The sequence below is a fragment of the Salmo salar genome, chromosome 20 (genome assembly GCF_965601325.2).
Source record: "Salmo salar chromosome 20, fSalSal1, whole genome shotgun sequence".
Lineage (NCBI taxonomy): Eukaryota > Metazoa > Chordata > Actinopteri > Salmoniformes > Salmonidae > Salmo > Salmo salar.
In genome coordinates this window covers 35,066,838-35,087,847 of record NC_138310.1, presented here as the reverse complement: position 1 = coordinate 35,087,847, position 21,010 = coordinate 35,066,838, and the positions used below count along the sequence as shown (strand labels likewise).

Genomic DNA, 21,010 nt, shown 5'->3' with positions numbered 1-21,010 from the left:
CGCCCTGACCTACTCTACTATAGAAAATTACATCTTACTAGGGTCAGGATGTGACACTATGCCATCAAAAGGAACATAAAGTTTGACATACCAATTAGGATCTGGCAAAAAATACTTGAATCAGTTAAAGAACCCATTGCCCTTTATGGTTATGAGGTCTGGGGTCTGCTCACCAAACAAGAATTCACAAAATGGCACAAACATCAAATTGAGACTGCATGCAGAATTCTGTGAAAACATCCTCCATGTACAGTGTAACGTAAAACACCATATAATGCATGCAGAGCAGAATTAGGCCGATACCAGCTAATTATCAAAATCCAGAAAAGAGCCGTTAAATTCTACAACCACCTAAAAGGAAGCGATTCCCTAACCTTCCTTAACAAAGCCCTCACCTACAGAGCAATGAACCTGGAGAAGAGTCCCCTAAGCTAGCTGGTCCCGGGGCTCTGTTCACAAACACAAACAGACCCCACAGAGCCCCAGGACAAGCAACACAATTAGACCCAACCAAATCATGAGAAAAAAAAAGATAATTACTTGACATATTGGAAAGAAATAACAATAAAACTGAGCAAACTAGAATGCTATTTGGCCCTAAACAGAGAGTACACAGTAGCAGAATACCTGACCACTGTGACTGACCCAAATTTAAGGAAAGCTTTGACTATGTACAGACTCAGTGTGCATAGCCTTGCTATTGAGAAAGGCCGCCGTAGGCAGACCTGGCTCTCAAGAGAAGACATGCTATGTGCACACTGCCCACAGAATGAGGTGGAAACTGAGCTGTACTTCCTAACCTCCTGCCAAATGTATGCCAATATTAGAGACACATATTTCCCTCAGATTACACAGATGAACAAAGAATTCGAAAACAAACCAAATTTTGATAAACTCCCATATCGACTGGGTGAAATACCACAGTGTGCCATCACAGCAACCAGATTTGTGACCTGTTGCCACAAGAAAAGGGCAACCAGTGAAGAACAACCACCATTGTAAATACAACCCATATTTATGCATATTTATTTTCCCTTTTGTACTTTCACTATTTGCACATCTTTACAACACTGTATGTATATACATGATATGACATTTGAAATGTCTTTTTTCTTTTGTAACTTCTGTGAGTGTAATGTTAACTGTATATTTTTGTTTATTTCACTTTTGTTTATTATCTACTTCACTTGCTTTGGTAATGTTAACATGTGTTTCCCATGCCAATAAAGCCCTTGAATTGAAATGACAGAGACAGAGGGACAGAGGGACAGAAAGAGAGAGAGAGACACATCGAGAGACAGCGACAGAGAAGGAGAGATACAGAAAAAGAGAGAGAGAGACACAGAGAGAGAAACAGAGAGAGACAGAGAGAAACAGAGAGAGAGCGAGAGAGTGAGAGAAAGACAGAGAGACACACACAGAGAGAGAGAGAGAGAACCTCCTGGAGCTGTTTTTGTCTTGGGTTACGAAAACAAGGGATGATTCTAGTACGTGTAAGGTCCATTTACTCTCACATCTGGAAAGTGCTCCCCATACCTGTGGCCCTTAATGTATTTGTTTGTTTGCAGTCATTACCTCCCGCCGTTCAGCAGGCTGATAAACACAGATTGCCCAGCTCGGCTCTGATCACAGCAGTCCCTCCGCTCTCAGCACATCAACACCCCAGTGTTTTAGGAGCTGCTTTCTTTGTCTCCAAATGCCATTGTCATTCAGCCTGGCTGTCCAGGCTCCCACCCTCCCACATTGCAATCATTTGTAATGAATAGGATGATGACAATGTTCATGTCAGAATTGCTGCGGCACTCATTACTTTTTTAATGAAACTATAATCACTGACACATCTGGCTAAGTGAGCAGAGCCTTGGTGTGGTTGTAATTCAGCCAGCCTGCCTGCTGCTGTAATTGATATCTAATTATGGCTAACCCCTGGTCAGATCTTCCAGTCCCAGTCTCTGTGTGTGTGTGTGTGTGTGTGTGTGTGTGCTGTTCATGCCTCTCAGCCAGCAGGGATTAGGGAGCAAGGCCACACGGGGGGGTATAATTAGCGTCGTCACAAACTAACCGCAGTTTGTTCCTGAAAGTATGATCACACACACAGACAAGTACGCCAGACTTTTACACACACGTCTGCGTGTGTGGCCGATTATAGCGAACACAAACAGCTGCGCACAGACCTACGTAAATTCACACATAAAGAGAGAGAGATTTAGACACACATTGACTCTCACACACACACAGTGAAAGAGAGAGAGAGAGGGAAATAAAAAGCTACGGACAGGGAGTAATAGAGAGAGAAAAAGAGACACAAATTGACGCACACAGAGACCATCCCATTCAAGCACACCCCGTACCCCCCCCCCCCCCCCCCCTTCCCCTAAATTGAGTACCTTAAGAGCTTGTCTGTGATGAGTAAGCCAGCAGTGTTGTGCAGGGTGTCATGTTACCTCAGCCACTACGTTCATCTCCCTCTGCAGACACCCATGTCACATTCTCTTTTCCCAGAAAAGTCAAAAGAACTACAACAGCAACCCAGACAACAGAACCCAGACACTGAGATGCAGGCTAGGGCTTGGCTGGACACTCAGGCAGGAAGTCAACAGACACTGAGATGCAGGCTAGGGCTTGGCTGGACACTCAGGCAGGAAGTCAACAGACACTGAGATGCAGGCTAGGGCTTGGCTGGACACTCAGGCAGGAAGTCAACAGACACTGAGATGCAGGCTAGGGCTTGGCTGGACACTCAGGCAGGAAGTCAACAGACACTGAGATGCAGGCTAGGGCTTGGCTGGACACTCAGGCAGGAAGTCAACAGACACTGAGATGCAGGCTAGGGCTTGGCTGGACACTCAGGCAGGAAGTCAACAGACACTGAGATGCAGGCTAGGGCTTGGCTGGACACTCAGGCAAGGAGTCAACAAACACTTAGATGTAGGCTAGGGCTTAGCTGGACACTCAGGCAGGAAGTCAACAGACACCGAGATCCAGGCTAGGGCTTGTCTGGACACTCAGGCAGGAAGTCAACAGACACTGAGATCCAGGCTAGGGCTCAGCTGCATACTCAGGCAGTAAGTGAAGCCAGAAAAGTCATGAGCAGTAAGTACATGGTGAATATTACTGGATGGGCTATTTAATGCACTGGGTATTATTCTGCCCCAGTTTGACTTCCTCTGACAGGGTTTTTATTTATATCAGTCGTGTGACAGTTTGGTGACAGAGTACAGCCTCCAATTCCTCCAAGTCCCCATCCATCAGAGGAGGGATGTTTTTCTAGACACTTGAAGGCTCCCAGACACTCTCTTTTGTTTTCTGCCAGATCAGAGAGCAGGAGGCACAGGGCAGGTGGGAGGAGAGAAGAGGAGAGGAGAGGGCAAGCAGGAGGCAGACAGCTGCCTGGCTCATTGCATATTCCGAGTGTGTATACTAAACGCCACAATGATTTTTGTAAATTGCCTCAAATATCCACACAAGTCTCATCTGGAAGTACTGACAGTTCTTCAGACGGACACTAGTTTCTAACCAGAATATACACTACCGTTCAAATGTTTGGGGTCACATAGAAATGTCCTTGTTTTTGAAAGAAAAGCACATATTTTGTCCATTAAAATAACATCAAATTGATCATAAATACAGTGTAGACATTGTTAATGTTGTAAATGACTATTGTAGCTGGAAACGACTGATTTTTAATGGAATATCTACATAGGCGTACAGAGGTCCATTATCAGCAACCATCACTCCTGTGTTCCAATGGCACGTTGGGTTAGCTAATCCAAGTTTATCATTTTAAAAGAAACTGAAGATATCATACAATGCTGCGTACTACTCCCTTCACAGAACAGCGCAAACTGGCTCTAACTAGAATAGAAAGAGGAGTGGGAGGCCCCGGTGCACAACTGAGCAAGAGGACAAGTACATTAGTGTCTAGTTTGAGAAACAGATGCCTCACAATTCCTCAACTGGCAGCTTCATTAAATAGTACCCGCAAAACACCCATCTCAACATCAACAGTGAAGAGGCGACTCTGGGATGCTGGCAGGGTGAGAATAGAAAACCTGGCTTGATATACACATTATATTTACGTGTCCATACTTACATGGCTGTCCGAATGTGTCCCACGTGGTATCGTATTCCCTATGTAGTGTACTACATTTGACATTTTACCAAAAGTAGTGCACTATATGGGGAATAGGTTGAGATTTGGAACACAAGCACATTCTTTCATGTTGAGAGAGAAAGGGAGAGAGAGAAAGAGAGAGGGAGGGAGGGAGGGAGGGAGGGAGGGATAGGGAGAGGGAGAGGGAGAGAGGGAGAGAGGGAGAGGGAGAGGGAGAGATGGAGGGAGAGAGAGGAGGGAGAGAGAGAGGAGGAGAGGGAGAGATGGAGGGAGAGAGGGATGAAAAGATGATAATGTTGTTTGTTATTGGCTTCTTTTTCTTTTTCCCTCTGTTTGACGTGTGGTCAAATGAAACAGGACTATCTGAGAAATATAAATGAAATACAAGTGCTGCCTACCTGTTCTCCATCTAATGTAATCAGTTGCTCCCTCCTAGTGTGTTATTTACAAACAGAAAGCGGTAAACTGTGACAACCAATTTCACACATCCCAGACAACAAAGTCAGTGGAAGTCTTTACAGGAGCCCAGCCATTTCCAATGTACTGCCTGTACTCTCTCATGCAATTCCCTAACATTTCGCTATTGTAATCACTCCAAATAGGCTGTGAATGCCTCCAATATTGGATTCCTCAGCAAACACAAACAGATGCTTTCCACAGTCCCTTAAAAACAAAAACACTGCATGCATCCCTGGAGAACAAAAAGGTACAACAGAGGTTTTTGGAAAACAAAACCATTCTGGAGGAAAAAGGTGCATGAAAAAGTTCAGCCTCGTAGTCAATTGGTTGAATTACAGCTTCTCTCTCTTTGAGTTCATTTCATATGCCTTGTGTGCTGTGTGGGCCATGTTTGATCTGCATTTGGCTCAGTAGGCAGGTACTGTATGAGGGCCTGAAGGTTGATGTGTCTCTGTCCTCCTTGGCGTTCTATCTGATTATCATAATTGTAGTTAATTACCAAGGAAATGGCCTGTGAGTCTCAGCCGTGCTGTGTGCAGCGAATGAAATGGAAGTTCACTGGAGATGAGCGGTGTCCCCTCTCCACATGAACAAGCACACACACACACACACACACACACACACACACACACACACACACACACACACACACACACACACACACACACACACACACACACACACACACACACACACACACACGCACACACACACACACACACACACACACACACACTCATATTTAACATATTATTGGACAATTCCAACCAACAAAAAGCTTTAAGTATTTCTTTCATTAGTCCATTGTTGATATAGTCCCAAAATGTTTTGCATGTCAGCAATCAAGTTTTCAATATATAACTTTCAAAAAATAGAAATACAGCTGGTATGATGCATAATGGGCTGGGGTTCGTTCCTTTTCCATTTAAATATCAAAAAATGAGCACAGAATATTTGCATTAGATGTATTTGCTTCCTAAAGGAAGCCCTTATTTATATTGTATTACTGTTACACCTTACATAAAGATACAGTTACCCCATCTGTATCCCATCGGAACCCACACACCTGCCTGATCTCTGCTTTAGACTGTATGTCATCATTCACGTCTGTCTTCAGTGTCTGCCTTCCACTCCCCCTGTCTCCCCTGGCCTGTCTCCCCTGGCCTGTCTCCCCTGGCCTGTCTCCCCTGGCCTGTCTCCCCTGGCCTGTCCCCCCTGGCCTGTCCTTTTGACACTGTGCAGGTCTTCTTCTTCTGTCCTGTTGGTAAAATGTAACAGTACTGCATGCTGATCTTGTCTTTCCCTTCCTGTCATGTAGGTACTACGTATGTGTGACTGTGCTGATCTACTTTCTGCCTCTGCTGGTGATGGGCTGTGCCTACCTGGTGGTGGGCCTCACCCTCTGGGCCAGTAACATACCTGGAGACTCCTCTGACCGCTACAAAGAGCAGCTCACTGCCAAACGCAAGGTACAGTACAGTATAAAGATACTATAAGCCTGGGTGTACATGCTCATAGCCAAATGCAAGGTTCCAATTATGAGTTTTGTAGGGTAAGGATGTACTGTGGGGCTTTGTTAAGAAGCAGACTGTGACATCATTCAGTAAAGTGCTTTGAGAGACTAGTCAAGGATCATATCACCTCCACCTTACCTGTCACCCTAGACCCACTTCAGTTTGCTTACCACCCCAATAGGTCCACAGACGATGCAATCGCCATCACACTGCACACTGCCCTATCCCATCTGGACAAGAGGAATACCTATGTAAGAATGCTGTTCATTGACTATAGCTCAGCATTCAACACCATAGTATCCTCTAAGCTCATCATTATGCTTGAGGTCTCAATGCAATTGGGTCCTGGACTTCCTGACGGGCCACCCCCCAGGTGGTGAAGGTTGGAAACAACATCTCCACTTCGCTGATCCTCAACACTGGGGCCCCACATGGGTGCGTGCTCAGCCCCCTCCTATACTCCCTGTTCACCCATGGCCATGCACGCCTCCAACTCAATCATCAAGTTTGCAGATGACACAACAGTAGTAGGCTTGATTACCAACAACGTTGAGACAGCCTACAGGGAAGAGGAGAGGGCACTCGGAGTGTGCTGTCAGGAAAATTACCTCTCACTCAACGTCAACAAAAAAAAGGAGATGATCGTGGACTTCAGGAAACAGCACAGGGAGCACCCCCCTGTCCACATCAACGGGACAGCAGTGGAGAAGGTGGAACATTTTAATTTCCTCTGCATGCACATCACGGACAAACTGAAATGGTCCATCCACACAGACAGTGTGGTGAAGAAGGCGCAACAGCGCAACAGCGCCTCTTCAACCTCAGGAGGCTGAAGAAATTTGGGTTGTCACCTAAAACCCTCACAAACTTTTACAGATGCAAACAACCGCAAGTCTCTCCAGAGGGTGGTGCGGTCTGCACAACGTATCACTGGGGGCAAACTACCTGCCCTCCAGGACACCTACAGCCCCCGATGTCACATGAAGGCCAAAAAGATCATCAAGGACAACAACCACCCGAGCCACTGCCTGTTCACCCCGCTACCATCCAGAAGGCGAGGTCAGTACAGGTCCATCAAAGCTGGGACCGAGAGACTGAAAAACAGCTTCTATCTCAAGGCCATCAGACTGTTAAACAGCCATCACAGCCAGCTACCTTAGCTTTCTTGGGAACAGGAACAGTGGTGGCCCTCTTGAAGCATGTGCAAACAGCAGACTGGGATAGGGATTGATTGAATATGTCTGTAAACACACCAGCCAGCTGGTCTGTGCATGCTCTGAGGACGCGGCTAGGGATACCGTCTGGGCCGGCAGCCTTGCGAGGGTTAACACTTTTAAATGTTTTACTCACATTGGCTGCGGTTATTGCTGCACTGTCGGAACTAGAAGCACAAGCATTTCGCTACACTTGCAATAACATCTGCTAACCATGTGTATGTGACCAATACGTTTTGATTTGATTAACCCTGCATGGGTTTACATCATAGAACACATGTATCCTATGGTGTACATGCTCTGCCAGCAACTGTACATCAATGAGACCCTAGGGAATTTAGTATCAGTATCTGGGGTTTGTGGGGTTAGCTCTATGCCTCAATGTTTATCTCTACTTTGACTTCTAGGTAGTGAGGAAACACCTGTGTACCGCATGCTAGAGCTCTCTCCGACTGAGACATTCATTATAGACACATAGTTAGCAGATATGTTTGGTTAAGAGCTAGGGTCTATTTTCCTGAATTTCCGCCTGACTGACGTGCTCAGGCCCAGAAGCCTGGATATGCATATAATTGGTAGCATTGGATAGAAAACACTTTGAAGTTTGTAGAAATGTTAAAATAATGTATGAGACTGTAACATAATTGATATGGTTGGTGAAAATCCAAAGAAAAACCGACGGGAATGTTTTTTGTTTTTTTGAGGTTCCAGGCTCTTATTTATTTTATTTTTATTTCACCTTTATTTAACCAGGTAGGCTAGTTGAGAACAAGTTCTCATTTGCAACTGCGACCTGGCCAAGATAAAGCATAGCAATTCGATACATACAACACAGAGTTACACATGGAATAAACAAAACATACACTCAATAATACAATAGAACAAAAGAAAACAAAAAGTCTATATACAGTGAGTGCAAATGAGGTAAGTTAAGGCAATAAATAGGCCATGGTGGTGAAGTAATTACAATATAGCAATTAAACACTGGAATGGTAGATGTGCAGAAGATGAATGTGCAAGTAGAGATACTGGGGTGCAAAGGAGCAAGATAAATAAATAAATACAGTATGGGGATGAGGTAGGTAGATAGATGGGGTGTTTACAGATGGGCTATGTACAGGTGCAGTGATCTGTGAGCCACTCTGACAGCTGGTGCTTAAAGCAAGTGAATGAGATATGAGTCTTCAGCTTCAGAGATTTTTGCAGTTCGTTCCAGTCATTGGCAGCAGAGAACTGGAAGGAAAGATCACCAAAGGAGGTATTGGCTTTGGGGGTGACCAGTGAGATATACCTGCTGGAGCGCGTGCTATGAGTGGGTGCTGCTATGGTGACCAGTGAGCTGAGATAAGGCGGGGCTTTACCTAGCAGAGACTTGTAGATAACCTGTAGCCAGTGGGTTTGGCGACGAGTATGAAGCGAGGGCCAACCAACGAGAGCGTACAGGTCGCAATGGTGGGTAGTGTATGGGGCTTTGGTGACAAAACGGATGGCACTGTGATAGACTGCATTCAGTTTGTTGAGTAGAGTGTTGGAGGCTATTTTATAGATGACATCACCGACGTCGAGGATCGGTAGGATGGTCAGTTTTACAAGGGTATGTTTGGCAGCATGAGTGAAGGATCCTTTGTTGCGATATAGGAAGCCGATTCTAGATTTAATTTTGGATTGGAGATGCTTAATGTGAGTCTGGAAGGAGAGTTTACAGTCTAACCAGACACCCAGGTATTTGTAGTTGTCCACGTATTCTAAGTCAGAGCCGTCCAGAGTAGTGATGCTGGACGGGCGAGCAGGTGCGGGCAGTGATCGATTGAATAGCATGCAATTAGTTTTACTTGCATTTAAGAGCAGTTGGAGGCCACGGAAGGAGAGTTGTATGGCATTGAAGCTCGTCTGGAGGTTAGTTAACACAGTGTCCAAAGAGGGGACAGAAGTATACAGAATGGTGTCGTCTGCATAGAGGTGGATCAGAGAATCACCAGCAGCAAGAGCAACATAATTGATGTATACAGAGAAGAGAGTCGGCCCGAGAATTGAACCCTGTGGCACACCCATAGAGACTGCCAGAGGTCCGGACAACAGGCCCTCCGATTTGACACACTGAACTCTATTAGAGAAGTAGTTGGTAAACCAGGCGAGGCAATCATTTGAGAAACCAAGGCTGTCGAGTCTGCCAATAAGAATGTGGTGATTGACAGAGTCGAAAGCCTTGGCCAGGTCGATGAATACGGCTGCACAGTAATGTCTCTTATCGATGGCGGTTATGATGTCATTTAGGACCTTGAGCATGGCTGAGGGGCACCCATGACCAGCTCTGAAACCAGATTGCATAGCGGAGAAGGTACGGTGGGATTCGAAATGGTCGGTAATCTGTTTGTTAACTTGGCTTTCGAAGACCTTAGAAAGACAGGGTAGGATAGATATAGGTCTGTAGCAGTTTGGGTCTAGAGTGCCACCCCCTTTTGAAGAGGGGGATGACCGCGGCAGCTTTCCAATCTTTGGGAATCTCAGACGATACGAAAGAGAGGATGAACAGGCTAGTAATAGGGATTGCAACAATTTTGGCAGATCATTTTAAAAAGAGAGGGTCCAGATTGTCTAGCCCGGCTGATTTGTATGGGTCCAGATTTTGCAGCTCTTTCAGAACATCAGCTATCTGGATTTGGGTGAAGGAGAAATGGTGGGGGCTTTGGCGGGTTGCTGTGGAGGGTGCCGGGTAGTTGACCGTGGTAGGGGTAGCCAGGTGGAAAGCATGGCCAGCCATAGATAAATGCTTATTGAAATTCTCAATTATAGTGGATTTATCGGTCTTAATAGTGTTTCCTAGCCACAGAGCAGTGGGTAGCTGGGAGGAGGTGCTCTTATTCTCCATGGACTTTACAGTGTCCCAGAACTTTTTAAGTTAGTACTACAGGATGCAAATTTCTGTTTGAAAAAGCTAGCCTTAGCTTTTCTAACTGCGTGTTTATATTTGTTCCTAACTTCCCTGAAAAGTTGCATATCACGGGGGCTATTCGATGCTAATGCAGAACGCCACAGGATGTTTTTGTGCTGGTCAAGGGCAAACAGGTCTGGAGTGAACGAAGGACTATATCTATTCCTTGTTCTACATTTTTTGAGTGGGGCATGCTTATTTATGATGGTGAGGAAGGCACTTTTAAAGAATAGCCAGGCATCATCTACTGACGGGATGAGGTCAATGTCATTCCAGGATAACCCGGCCAGGTCGATTAGAAAGGCCTGCTCGCAGAAGTGTTTTAGGGAGCGTTTGACAGTGATGAGCGGTGGTCGTTTGGTCGCAGACCCATTACGGATGCAGGCAATGAGGCAGTGATTGCTGAGATCTTGATTGAAAACAGCAGAGGTGTATTTGGAGGGCGAGTTAGTTAGAATCTATCAGGGTTACGGATTTGGGGTTGTACCTGGTAGGTTCATTGATAATTTGTGTGAGATTGAGGGCATGAAGTTTAGGTCACCTAGCTGCACGAGCTCAGAAGATAGATGGGGGGCAATCATTTCACATATGGTATCGAGGGCACAGCTGGGGGTAGAGGGAGGTTTTATAGCAAGCGTCATGGAAAGCTTTGGGTCCTATGCAATTCTAGCTCCCAGATTGCAATTCCTATGGCTTCCACTAAATGTCAAGAGTATTTGTTTAAGGTTTCAGGCTTGTTTCTGTCGGTGCGCTATGATTTTACTTTTATATTTAACATATTTCTTTCTGTATGAAATATTGTAGTTTATTTACATTTTAGGATACCTGAGGATTACATAGAAACGTAGTTTGACTTGTTTGAACAAAGTTTAGTGGTAGCTTTTTGGACTCCTTTGTCTGCATGTTGAACGAGTGGATTACTGAAATCGATGACGCCAACTAAACAGACATTTTGGGATATAAAGAAGGATTTTATCTAACAAAACTACCATTTATGTTGTAGCTGGGATTGCAAACAGAGGAAGATTTTCAAAAATAACTGTTTGAGGCGCCGTCCTCAAACAATCGCATGGTATGCTTTCGCTGTAAAGCCTATTGTAAATCAGACAATGCAGTTAGATTAACTAGAATTTAAGCTTTTAAACAATGTAAGATACTTGTATATTCATACATGTTTAATATTACGATTATTGATTTGAATTGCGCGCCCTCCAATTTCACCGGATGTTGTCAACAGGTGTCCCGCTAGCGAGACGCCTAGCCTTAAGAAGAATTATGAAGGGCAATCAATAAACTGAAAGACACTTTAAATGAGACATTTCCTCAGAAATGTACACAGTCTCATGCCATGTTTGTAAACAATTTGCTTCCAGGAATACTTGCTTCCAGGAATGCTTCCAGGAATTCTTCCTGGGATAGCACTATAAAGGGAACATGGTTCCATTTGGAACGCATCCTAAACAACTCTTCTGCATCAACTTCAGGTCAAGCCAGAGAAACAGAGGGAGGAGTTGAAAGTTTGCCAATGTTTACTTCTTCCTTCAGGACTCATGAAATAAACACGACGACACCCTGAGCTTCAAGCTCTCTCTACTCCTCTCATCATTTCCCAACTGACAGCTACATGTCTGATTGTTTCTTATTCCTCTAACATACACCGTCTTCCACTTTCTTTCTGCTGTCTTGTCCCCTTTCTGAATGACTGAATTGAACACAGAATTACATTTACAACTAATTAAATAGAATATCTGTGGAATGGATGAATTGAGCCCAACTCTTTGTGGTATCTGTGTCTCTGTCTGTGTTAGGTGGTGAAGATGATGATCGTGGTGGTGTGTACATTTTCTCTCTGCTGGCTGCCCTACCACGTGTACTTCCTGCTCCACCTGTTCTTCCCCCTGCTGTTTGAGACACTCTATATCCAACAGGTATACCTGGCTGTCATGTGGCTGGCCATGAGCTCCACCATGTACAACCCTATCATCTACTGCTGTCTCAACGACAGGTCGGTACACTACACTACACCTACACTACACACACTACACATGCACACACACACTCACACACAGGTACGCACGCACACACACAAGCAGGTACACTACACTACACTACACTACACTACACTACACTACACTACACACGAACACACACACTACACACACACGTACGCACACACACACACACACACACACACACACACAAATTGTTTATCATTCTCTTTAACACCTGTTTTTATTATGTACATAGATTATTCATTGCATTATTTATAAGTTATGGACTGTTCAGCACGTATTATTCATAACTTTTACCACTGTGGTGAAGGCAAAATGAAAAATACTTATTTGAATTCCTGCATGAAAAACAACCACTTGCTCTCATATGACTTGTTGACATCCTGGGTATGGCACATAATAGTAAAACCTCTATGAGTTTGTTTTTTAATGATTTTTAAATTGTTTTGGAAAAGAAGTGTGAATTTACCACCATAGAGTTAGATGGTATGGACACTGTCATTGAGGGCTTCACCATTTTAAAGTAGTCAGCTGGGTGGGACTTCCTATGGGTGAAGGAAGGATCACATGATTCCATCCGGTTCATCAGGAGGGATCCGCCAATAAATTCTACTTGTGAGCAAACATTCCATAACTGTAGGTAGCAGGAAATCACCAACCATGGCTTTATACATGTTCAAACAATACACTCTAGATGGCAGTATGTACCTTTTATGCCAACTAATAGAAGTAGAAGAAAATGGACTACTTCAAAATGGAGATGGCCTCAATGGCACTGCCCGTGCGCTCACAGACACCATAATGGAACATATATAAAGATGATCTCTATCATTCTATATGTTTACCACATATGACTGGAAAAAATACATTTGAACGGCCCTACAACTGGTAATTACTAGCAGGAAACTTGTCTATCATCCTTGAGCTCCAAGTGGGAGGTGGGAATTTACCAGTTGTGAAGTTGTAAATACCAATTGGATGCATTCACATGCACTTGCTGAGAAACATCCGATTAGCTAATAGCCAACAAGCTGTGTCAACCATAAACTAAAAGTACAGCTATCAGGCTCGTAAAGAAATTATGGTCTTCAAAAACCATATTAATAAATAGCTTTTTAAAATACTGTTTCGTAGTTAAATGCTGAAAATGTTGTTATCAAGGTAATTTCCTTAGTAGGTGACGTCAGAGGTCACCATTTGGGAGAAGTCAGAGGTCAAGGAGGATAGAGAAGTTTCTCACTAGTAATTACCAGTTAGTATCATGTTTTAAGGTATGACCCAGGTGCAGACAGTGTTCAATAAATGAAAGTTTATTCTTTAAACAGGGGCAGGCAAACGACAGGTCAAGGCTGGCAGGGGTATATAATCCAGATTGGGTATAAGGCACCGGAACAGCAGGCAGGCTCAGGGTCAGGACAGGCAGAGGTCAGTAATCCAGAGTAGTGGGGCAAAGGTACAGGACGACAGGCAGGCTCAGGGCAGGCAGGAATGGTCAAAACCGGGAAACCAGAAAACAGGCACTAAAGCACAGACAGGCGCAAGGGAAAAACGCTGGTAGTTATGAACAAACAAAATGAACTGGCACAGACAGGTATAAGTACCCAGGGGATAATTGGGAAGATGGGCGACACCTGGAGGGGGGTGGAGACCAGCACAAGAACAGGTGAAACATATCAGGGCGTGACAGTTAGAGGGCCGTTCAATAGATTTTTCCCAGTGGTATGTTGTAAACATATAGAAGGATAGCAATATCATCTTTATACATGTCCCATTATGGTATCTGTGAGCGCATGTGCAGCGCCATTGAGGCCATCTTCATTTTGAAGTAGTCAATTACATTTTTATACTACCTATATGAGTTGGCAAACAAACTGAAAGGGTGCATACTGCCAGCTAGAGTGTGTTGTTTGAACAGGTTTAAAGCCCAGGTTGCCAAAGTACTACCACCTACAGTTATGGAATGTTTGCTCACGAGTATAATTAATTGGCTGATACCCAGATGGAATCATGTGATCCTTCCTTCACCCAAATGAAGGCCCACCCAGTTAACTAATTTTAAATTCTGTAAGCCCTCATGTCCATGCCAAAATAGGTGTTATCTATCTAGAGTCCTCTATCTAACTTTATGGTGGTAAATTCCCACTTTCGACTTGGTTACGAACACAGCATAATTCACTGTGGTGGTAAAGTTTTATGAAGAGCCAACTTTCAATTGGTTTTCAGAATAACAAGCTGGTGTCCGAAAAATGTCTGAAAAGTCTTTGAAATATGTCTCTGAAGGATGCCTAGTTCATACTCGGTTATGACTGAGTGTCGTTACAAGACAAAATGAAAATGTGAGAGTTAGTTGCACTGCTAGAGAACTGTTAGGGTCTAAGTCATGAAACATTATGCAGTGCTCTTCTCTCCACAGCAATATCCATTTGAAGTTTCAACATTCATAACCACATCTGCCTCTACACTCATTTTCCAACAAATTCTTGCCTCTTCGTCTGTCTTCAGCCTTTTTACTTTCTCCTTTTTTGAACATGTCTGTCTGTCTGTCTGTCTGTCTGTCTGTCTGTCTGTCTGTCTGTCTGTCTGTCTGTCTGTCTGTCTGTCTGTCTGTCTGTCTGTCTGTCTGTCTGTCTGTCTGTCTGTCTGTCTGTCTGTCCGTTGGTCTCTCTGTCCTTCCCTAGGTTCCGAGCTGGCTTCAAGCAGGCCTTCAGCTGCTGTCCCTGTGTCCCAGCCGGCTCCTACGAGGGTCTGGAGCTCAAGTCTACACGTTACCTGCAGACCCAGGCCAGCATGTACAAGGCCAGCCGCATGGAGACCAACGTGTCCACCGTGCTGCATGTGGCCGACGACCTGGAGCCTCCCAGGTTTGGGGCCCTTTCTGTGGCCGGGTGTGGGTCCGAAGTGCGGGGGGTTGGCGGAGGGGGAGGGGGGTTGTGTGCGGTAGCGGCACCCAGGCGCTCCTCTCTGGATCTGACCTCTAACGGCTCCTCGTCCCGCAGCGTCTCCAAGAATGTGTCGGAGACCTCCAGCTTCTACTCTAGCAACAACCTGCCTGAGTAGAGAGGGGAGAGGAGAATCAGGCACCGCTAAACACTCCATCTCACTATACCTGCCAATGGGGGCTGTGTGTGTGTATGTGTGTGCATGCATGCGTGTGCACATATATTCCATCCATGTTTGTCTTTGACCATTTACATAATGTCCTTTCTTTGAATGTTGGGCATCAAGTCTACCGCCTGTGGCTGAGGCTTGGTTGGTTCCCCTTCAGAGGGCAGTGTGCTTATCCAGTGGTCCTTGGTTCAAACTAAGGCAATAAGGCATATCTAGAGCACACTGCCTGGTACCTGCTATAGCCCAGAGAGATACTGTAAGGGCTGGGTTCATTTTTTTATTTATTTCACCTTTATTTAACCAGGTAGGCAAGTTGAGAACAAGTTCTCATTTACAATTGCGACCTGGCCAAGATAAAGCAAAGCAGTTCGACAACATACAAAAACACAGAGTTACACATGGAGTAAAACAACATACAATCAATGATACAGTAGAAAAAAACAAGACTATATACAATGTGAGCAAATGATGTGAGATAAGGGAGGTAAAGGCAAAAAAGGCCATGGTGGCAAAGTAAATAAAGTATAGCAAGTAAAACACTGAAATGGTAGATTTGTCATTTGAAGAAAGTTCAAAGTTAAAATATAAATAATATGGTGCAAAGGAGCTAAATAAATAAATAAAGTAGGGGAAGAGGTAGTAGTTTGGCCTAAATTATAGATGGGCTATGTACAGGTGCAGTGATCTGGGAGCTGCTCTGATAGCTGGTGCTTAAAGCTAGTGAGGGAGATAAGTGTTTCCAGTTTCAGAGATTTTTGTAGTTCGTTCCAGTCATTGGCAGCAGAGAACTGGAAGGAGAGACGACCAAAGGAGGAGTTGGCTTTAGGGGTGACCAGAGAGATATACCTGCTGGAGCGCGTGCTACAGGTGGGTGCTGCTATGGTGACCAGTGAGCGGAGATAAGGGGGGACTTTACCTAGCAGGGTCTTGTAGATGACCTGGAGCCAATGTTTTTTGCGACGATTATGAATCGAGGGCCAGCCAACGAGAGCGTACAGGTTGCAGTGGTGGGTAGTATATGGGGCTTTGGTGACAAAACGGATGGCACTGTGATAGACTGCATCCAGCTTGTTGAGTACGGTATTGGAGGCTATTTTGTAAATGACATCGCCGAAGTCGAGGATTGGTAGGATGGTCAGTTTTACGAGGGTAAGTTTGGCAGCATGAGTGAAGGATGCTTTGTTGCGAAATAGGAAGCCAATTCTAGATTTAACTTTGGATTGGAGATGATTGATGTGAGTCTGGAAGGAGAGTTTACAGTCTAACCAGACACCTAGGTATTTGTAGTTGTCCACAAATTCTAACTCAGAACCGTCCAGAGAAGTGATGCTGGACAGGCGGGCAGGTGCAGGCAGCGATCGGTTGAAGAGCATGCATTTAGTTTTACTTGTATTTAGGAGCAGTTGGAGACCACGGAAGGAGAGTTGTATGGCATTGAAGCTCGTCTGGAGGGTTGTTAACACAGTGTCCAAAGAAGGGCCAGAAGTATACAGAATGGTGTCGTCTGTGTAGAGGTGGATCAGAGATTCACCAGCAGCAAGAGCGACATCATTGATGTATACAGAGAAAAGAGTTGGCCCAAGAATTGAACACTGTGGTACCCCCATAGAGACTGCCAGAGGTCCGGACAGCAGGCCCTCCGATTTGACACACTGAACTCTATCAGAGAAGTAGTTGGTGAACCAGGCGACGCAATCGTTTGAGAAACCAAGGCTACTGAGTCTGCCGATGAGGATGTGGTGATTAACAGAGTCAAAAGCTTTGGCCAGGTCAATGAATACGGCAGCACAGTATTGTTTCTTATCGATGGCAGTTACGATGTCGTTTAGGACCTTGAGCGTGGCTGAGGTGCACCCATGACCAGCTCTGAAACCAGATTGCATAGCGGAGAGGGTGCGGTGGGATTCGAAATGGTCGGTAATCTGTTTGTTGACTTGGCTTTCGAAGACCTTAGAAAGGCAGGGTAGGATGGATATAGGTCTGTAGCAATTTGGGTCAAGAGTGTCACCTCCTTTGAAGGGGGGGATGACAGCAGCTGCTTTCCAATCTATGGGAATCTCAGACGACACGAAAGAGAGGTTGAACAGGCTAGTAATAGGGGTTGCAATAATTTCGGCAGATAATTTTAGAAAGAAAGGGTCCAGATTGTCAAGCCCAGCTGATTTGTAGGGGTCCAGATTTTGCAGCTCTTTCAGAACATCAGCTGAATGGATTTGGGAGAAGGAGAAATGGGGGAGGCTTGGGCGAGTAGCTGTGGGGGGTGCAGTGCTGTTGAATGCAGTAGGGGTAGTTAGGTGGAAAGCATGGCCAGCCATAGAAAAATGCTTATTGAAATTCTCAATTATAGTGGGCTTATCGGTGGTGACAGAGTTTCCTATCCTCAGTGCAGTGGGCAGCTGGGAGGAGGTGTTCTTATTCTCCATGGACTTTACAATGTCCCAGAACTTTTTAGAGTTTGAGTTGCAGGAAGCAAATTTCTATTTGAAAAAGCTAGCCTTGGCATTTCTAACTGCCTGTGTGTATTGGTTTCTAACTTCCCTGAAAAGTTGCATATCGCGGGGGCAGTTCGATGCTAATGCAGAACGCCACAGGATATTTTTGTGTTGGTTAAGGGCAGTCAGGTCTGGGGAGAACCAAGGGCTATATCTGTACTGGTTCTACATTTCTTGAAAGGGGCATGCTTATTTAAGATGGTGAGGAAGGCATTTAAAAAAAATAACCAGGCATTCTCTACTGACGGGATGAGGTCTATATCCTTCCAGGATACCAGGGCCAGGTCGATTAGAAAGGCTTGCTCGTTGAAATGTTTCAGGGAGCGTTTGATAGTGATGAGTGGAGGTCGTTTGACCGCTGACCCATTACGGGTGCAGGCAATGAGGCAGTGATCGCTGAGATCTTGGTTGAAAACAGCAGAGGTGTATTTAGAGGGCACGTTGGTTAGGATGATATCTATGAGGGTGCCAGTGTTTGCAGCTTTGGGGTTGTACCTGGTGGGTTCATTAATCATTTGTGTGAGATTGAGGGCATCAAGCTTGGATTGTAGGATGGCTGGGGTGTTAAGCATGTCCCAGTTTAGGTCACCTAGTAGCACGAGCTCTGAAGATAGATGGGGGGCAATCAGTTCACAAATGGTATCCAGAGCACAGCTGGGGGCAGAGGGTGGTCTATAGCAGGCGGCAACGGTGAGAGACTTGTTTTTAGAGAGGTGGATTTTTAAAAGTAGAAGTTAAAATTGTTTGGGTACAGACCTGGATAGCAGGACAGAACTCTGCAGGCTATCTCTGCAGTAGATTGCAACACCGCCCCCATTTGGTCGTTCTAGCTTGTATGAAAACGTTGTAGTTAGGGATGAAGATTTCAGAGTTTTTGGTGGACTTCCTAAGCCAAGATTCAGACACAGCTAGGACATCCGGGTTGGCAGAGTGTGCTAAAGCAGTGAATAAAGCAAACTTAGGGAGGAGGCTTCTAATGTTAACATGCATGAAACCAAGGCTATTATGGTTACAGAAGTCATCAAAAGAGAGCGCCTGGGGAGTAGGAGTGGAGCCAGGCACTGCAGGGCCTGGATTCACCTCTACATCCCCAGAGGAGCAGAGAAGAATGAGTATGAGGGTACGGCTAAAAGCTATAAGAATTGGTCGTCTGTGACGTCCAGAATAGAGAGAAAAAGAGCATGTTTCTGGGGGCGATAAAATAGCTTCAAGGTATAATGTACAGACAAAGGTATGGTGGGATGTGAATACAGAGGAGGTAAACCTAGGCATTTAGTGATGATGAGAGAGATATTGTCTCTAGAAACATCATTGAAACCAGAAGATGTCATAGCATGTGTGGGTGGAGGAACTGAGAGGTTGGATAAGGTATAATGAGCAGGGCTAGAGGCTCTACAGTGAAATAAGCCAATAAACACTAACCAGAACAGCAATGGACAAGGCATATTGACATTAAGGAGAGGAATGCTTAGCCGAGTGATCAAAGGGTCCAGTGAGATTCAGACAGCTAGCCGGGCCATAGGTAGCAAGCTGGTGGAAGATGGAGGGAGGTCTGTTTTTAGCCACCTCGTGCGTTTCCGTCTGTGGATTAGTGGGGTTCCATGTGGAAGGGGGGACCAGTCCAAGTTGGCAAAATAGTTAGTTATAGTGGCCCAAGAGAAGTGTCCGATAGACCTATTCAGATCGCAGCCGATAAGACAGCTAACGATTAGCGGGCCACAGAATTGGTGATCAGGTTACGTCGCGACGGAGGGGCCAGTTGGATAACTCCCTCGGGCAGATAACGTCGGTGGTCCAGTCGTGAAGGCCCGATGGGGCTCCGCATCGGCAGTAAAACGGGTCCGGATAGGTGAATGTAGCCCAGGAGACACTTCAGCTGGCTAGCTCCGGAATAATGTGTGTAAATTCCGGGACCGACGTTGCCAATAGTCACTCAGGTAGCAGCTAGTTAGCTGCAAGATCCAGGTGTAAATGTCCAGAGCATGCGGTAGAAATCCGGGGAAAGGAGAGAGAATAGGACCGGTATGCTCTGGTCTGAGTCGCGCTGTACGAAGACTGGCGATAGCTTTTCGAGCTAATGGATATCTGATGACCGCTAACCGTGGCTAGCTGAACTCCAACGTTAGCCAGTGAAAATGGCTAACCTCTGGCTAGCTTCTGTTGTGGATTTCAGATTTGAGGTAAATAATACTTTCTTTTTTAAATTGGTGAGGCGGGTTGCAGGAGAGTGCTTTGAGGTTGAGTTTTTTGAAGAAAAAATGTAAAAAGATATGCGAAGAAAAATATGTAAATATATATATACACGGGACACGACAGGAGGAGGGTAAAGGACGTCTGAACTGCTACGCCATCTTGGATGAACAACCAATGACTGGGTAACAAGACTGGGTCAATACAGGACAGGACTGGGTAAATACAGGACAAGATTGGGTCAATACAGGACAAGACTGGGTCAATACAGGACAAGACTGGGTCAATACAGGATAAGATTGGGTCAATACAGGACAAGGCTGGGTCAATACAGAACAAAGTTAATACAGGACATAGCACTAACTGAACCCGATAACCTTCACACCATCAACACACCTTCAACTATCAGAATGTATCCAATACTTATCTAGCAATTGACATTTGCTTCTAAGGACCCACTCACCACACACACACAGAAGTGTATGAGTTCATATTACCACCCGTACTTCTGAATGGTGCATTAATGTTTGATTGCCGCCCCCGTGCTGGAAGCACAGTCAGTCCTCACAGTATAGTGGTTTCTCAGTTTGTCAGAAACATATGATAAGCCTAAACATAAACATAAACATCTGATTCCTGTTGCATCTCTTCAGCCCCTATAGTGTAGCCCAGGCTTAACAAGCCCGCACTCCATAGGACACACACTTTGAAACAGATTATTGTGGCTGAGGTGTGTTTACCTGGTGGCCTGTCAGCATGTAGACTTCAGTGGAATAATGTGGGATGGAGCTGAACAAACAGACTCTAACCTGAACAGTGTTAGTCAGCTGTGTACAAGACAACAGGAGAGAAAAGTGGTGTGATTACAGAGGCAGAGAAACTGCACTGTGAGGACTTCCTCTTATACCGCATGCTCTTATTGACAGTAAACGCTAGATGGATTGTGTTTTCGGGGATGATGTTAGTTCTTATAAC

At 45.1% G+C, this 21,010-nt stretch overlaps 1 protein-coding gene across 1 annotated transcript in view; it reads left to right on the top strand.

The window, feature by feature from the left end:
• The window catches only part of LOC106580554 (substance-P receptor-like), a 45,751-nt gene extending 29,042 nt beyond the window's left edge, over positions 1 to 16,709 (top strand). Inside the window, exons 3-5 of the mRNA XM_082966394.1 lie at positions 5,892 to 6,042; positions 12,042 to 12,238; positions 14,924 to 16,709. Of these exons, the coding sequence (XP_082822520.1) occupies positions 5,892 to 6,042; positions 12,042 to 12,238; positions 14,924 to 15,302 (727 nt within the window). The 3' untranslated portion in view covers positions 15,303 to 16,709. The remainder of the gene's footprint in view (positions 1 to 5,891; positions 6,043 to 12,041; positions 12,239 to 14,923) is intronic.
• The last annotated feature ends 4,301 nt before the right edge of the window (positions 16,710 to 21,010 follow it).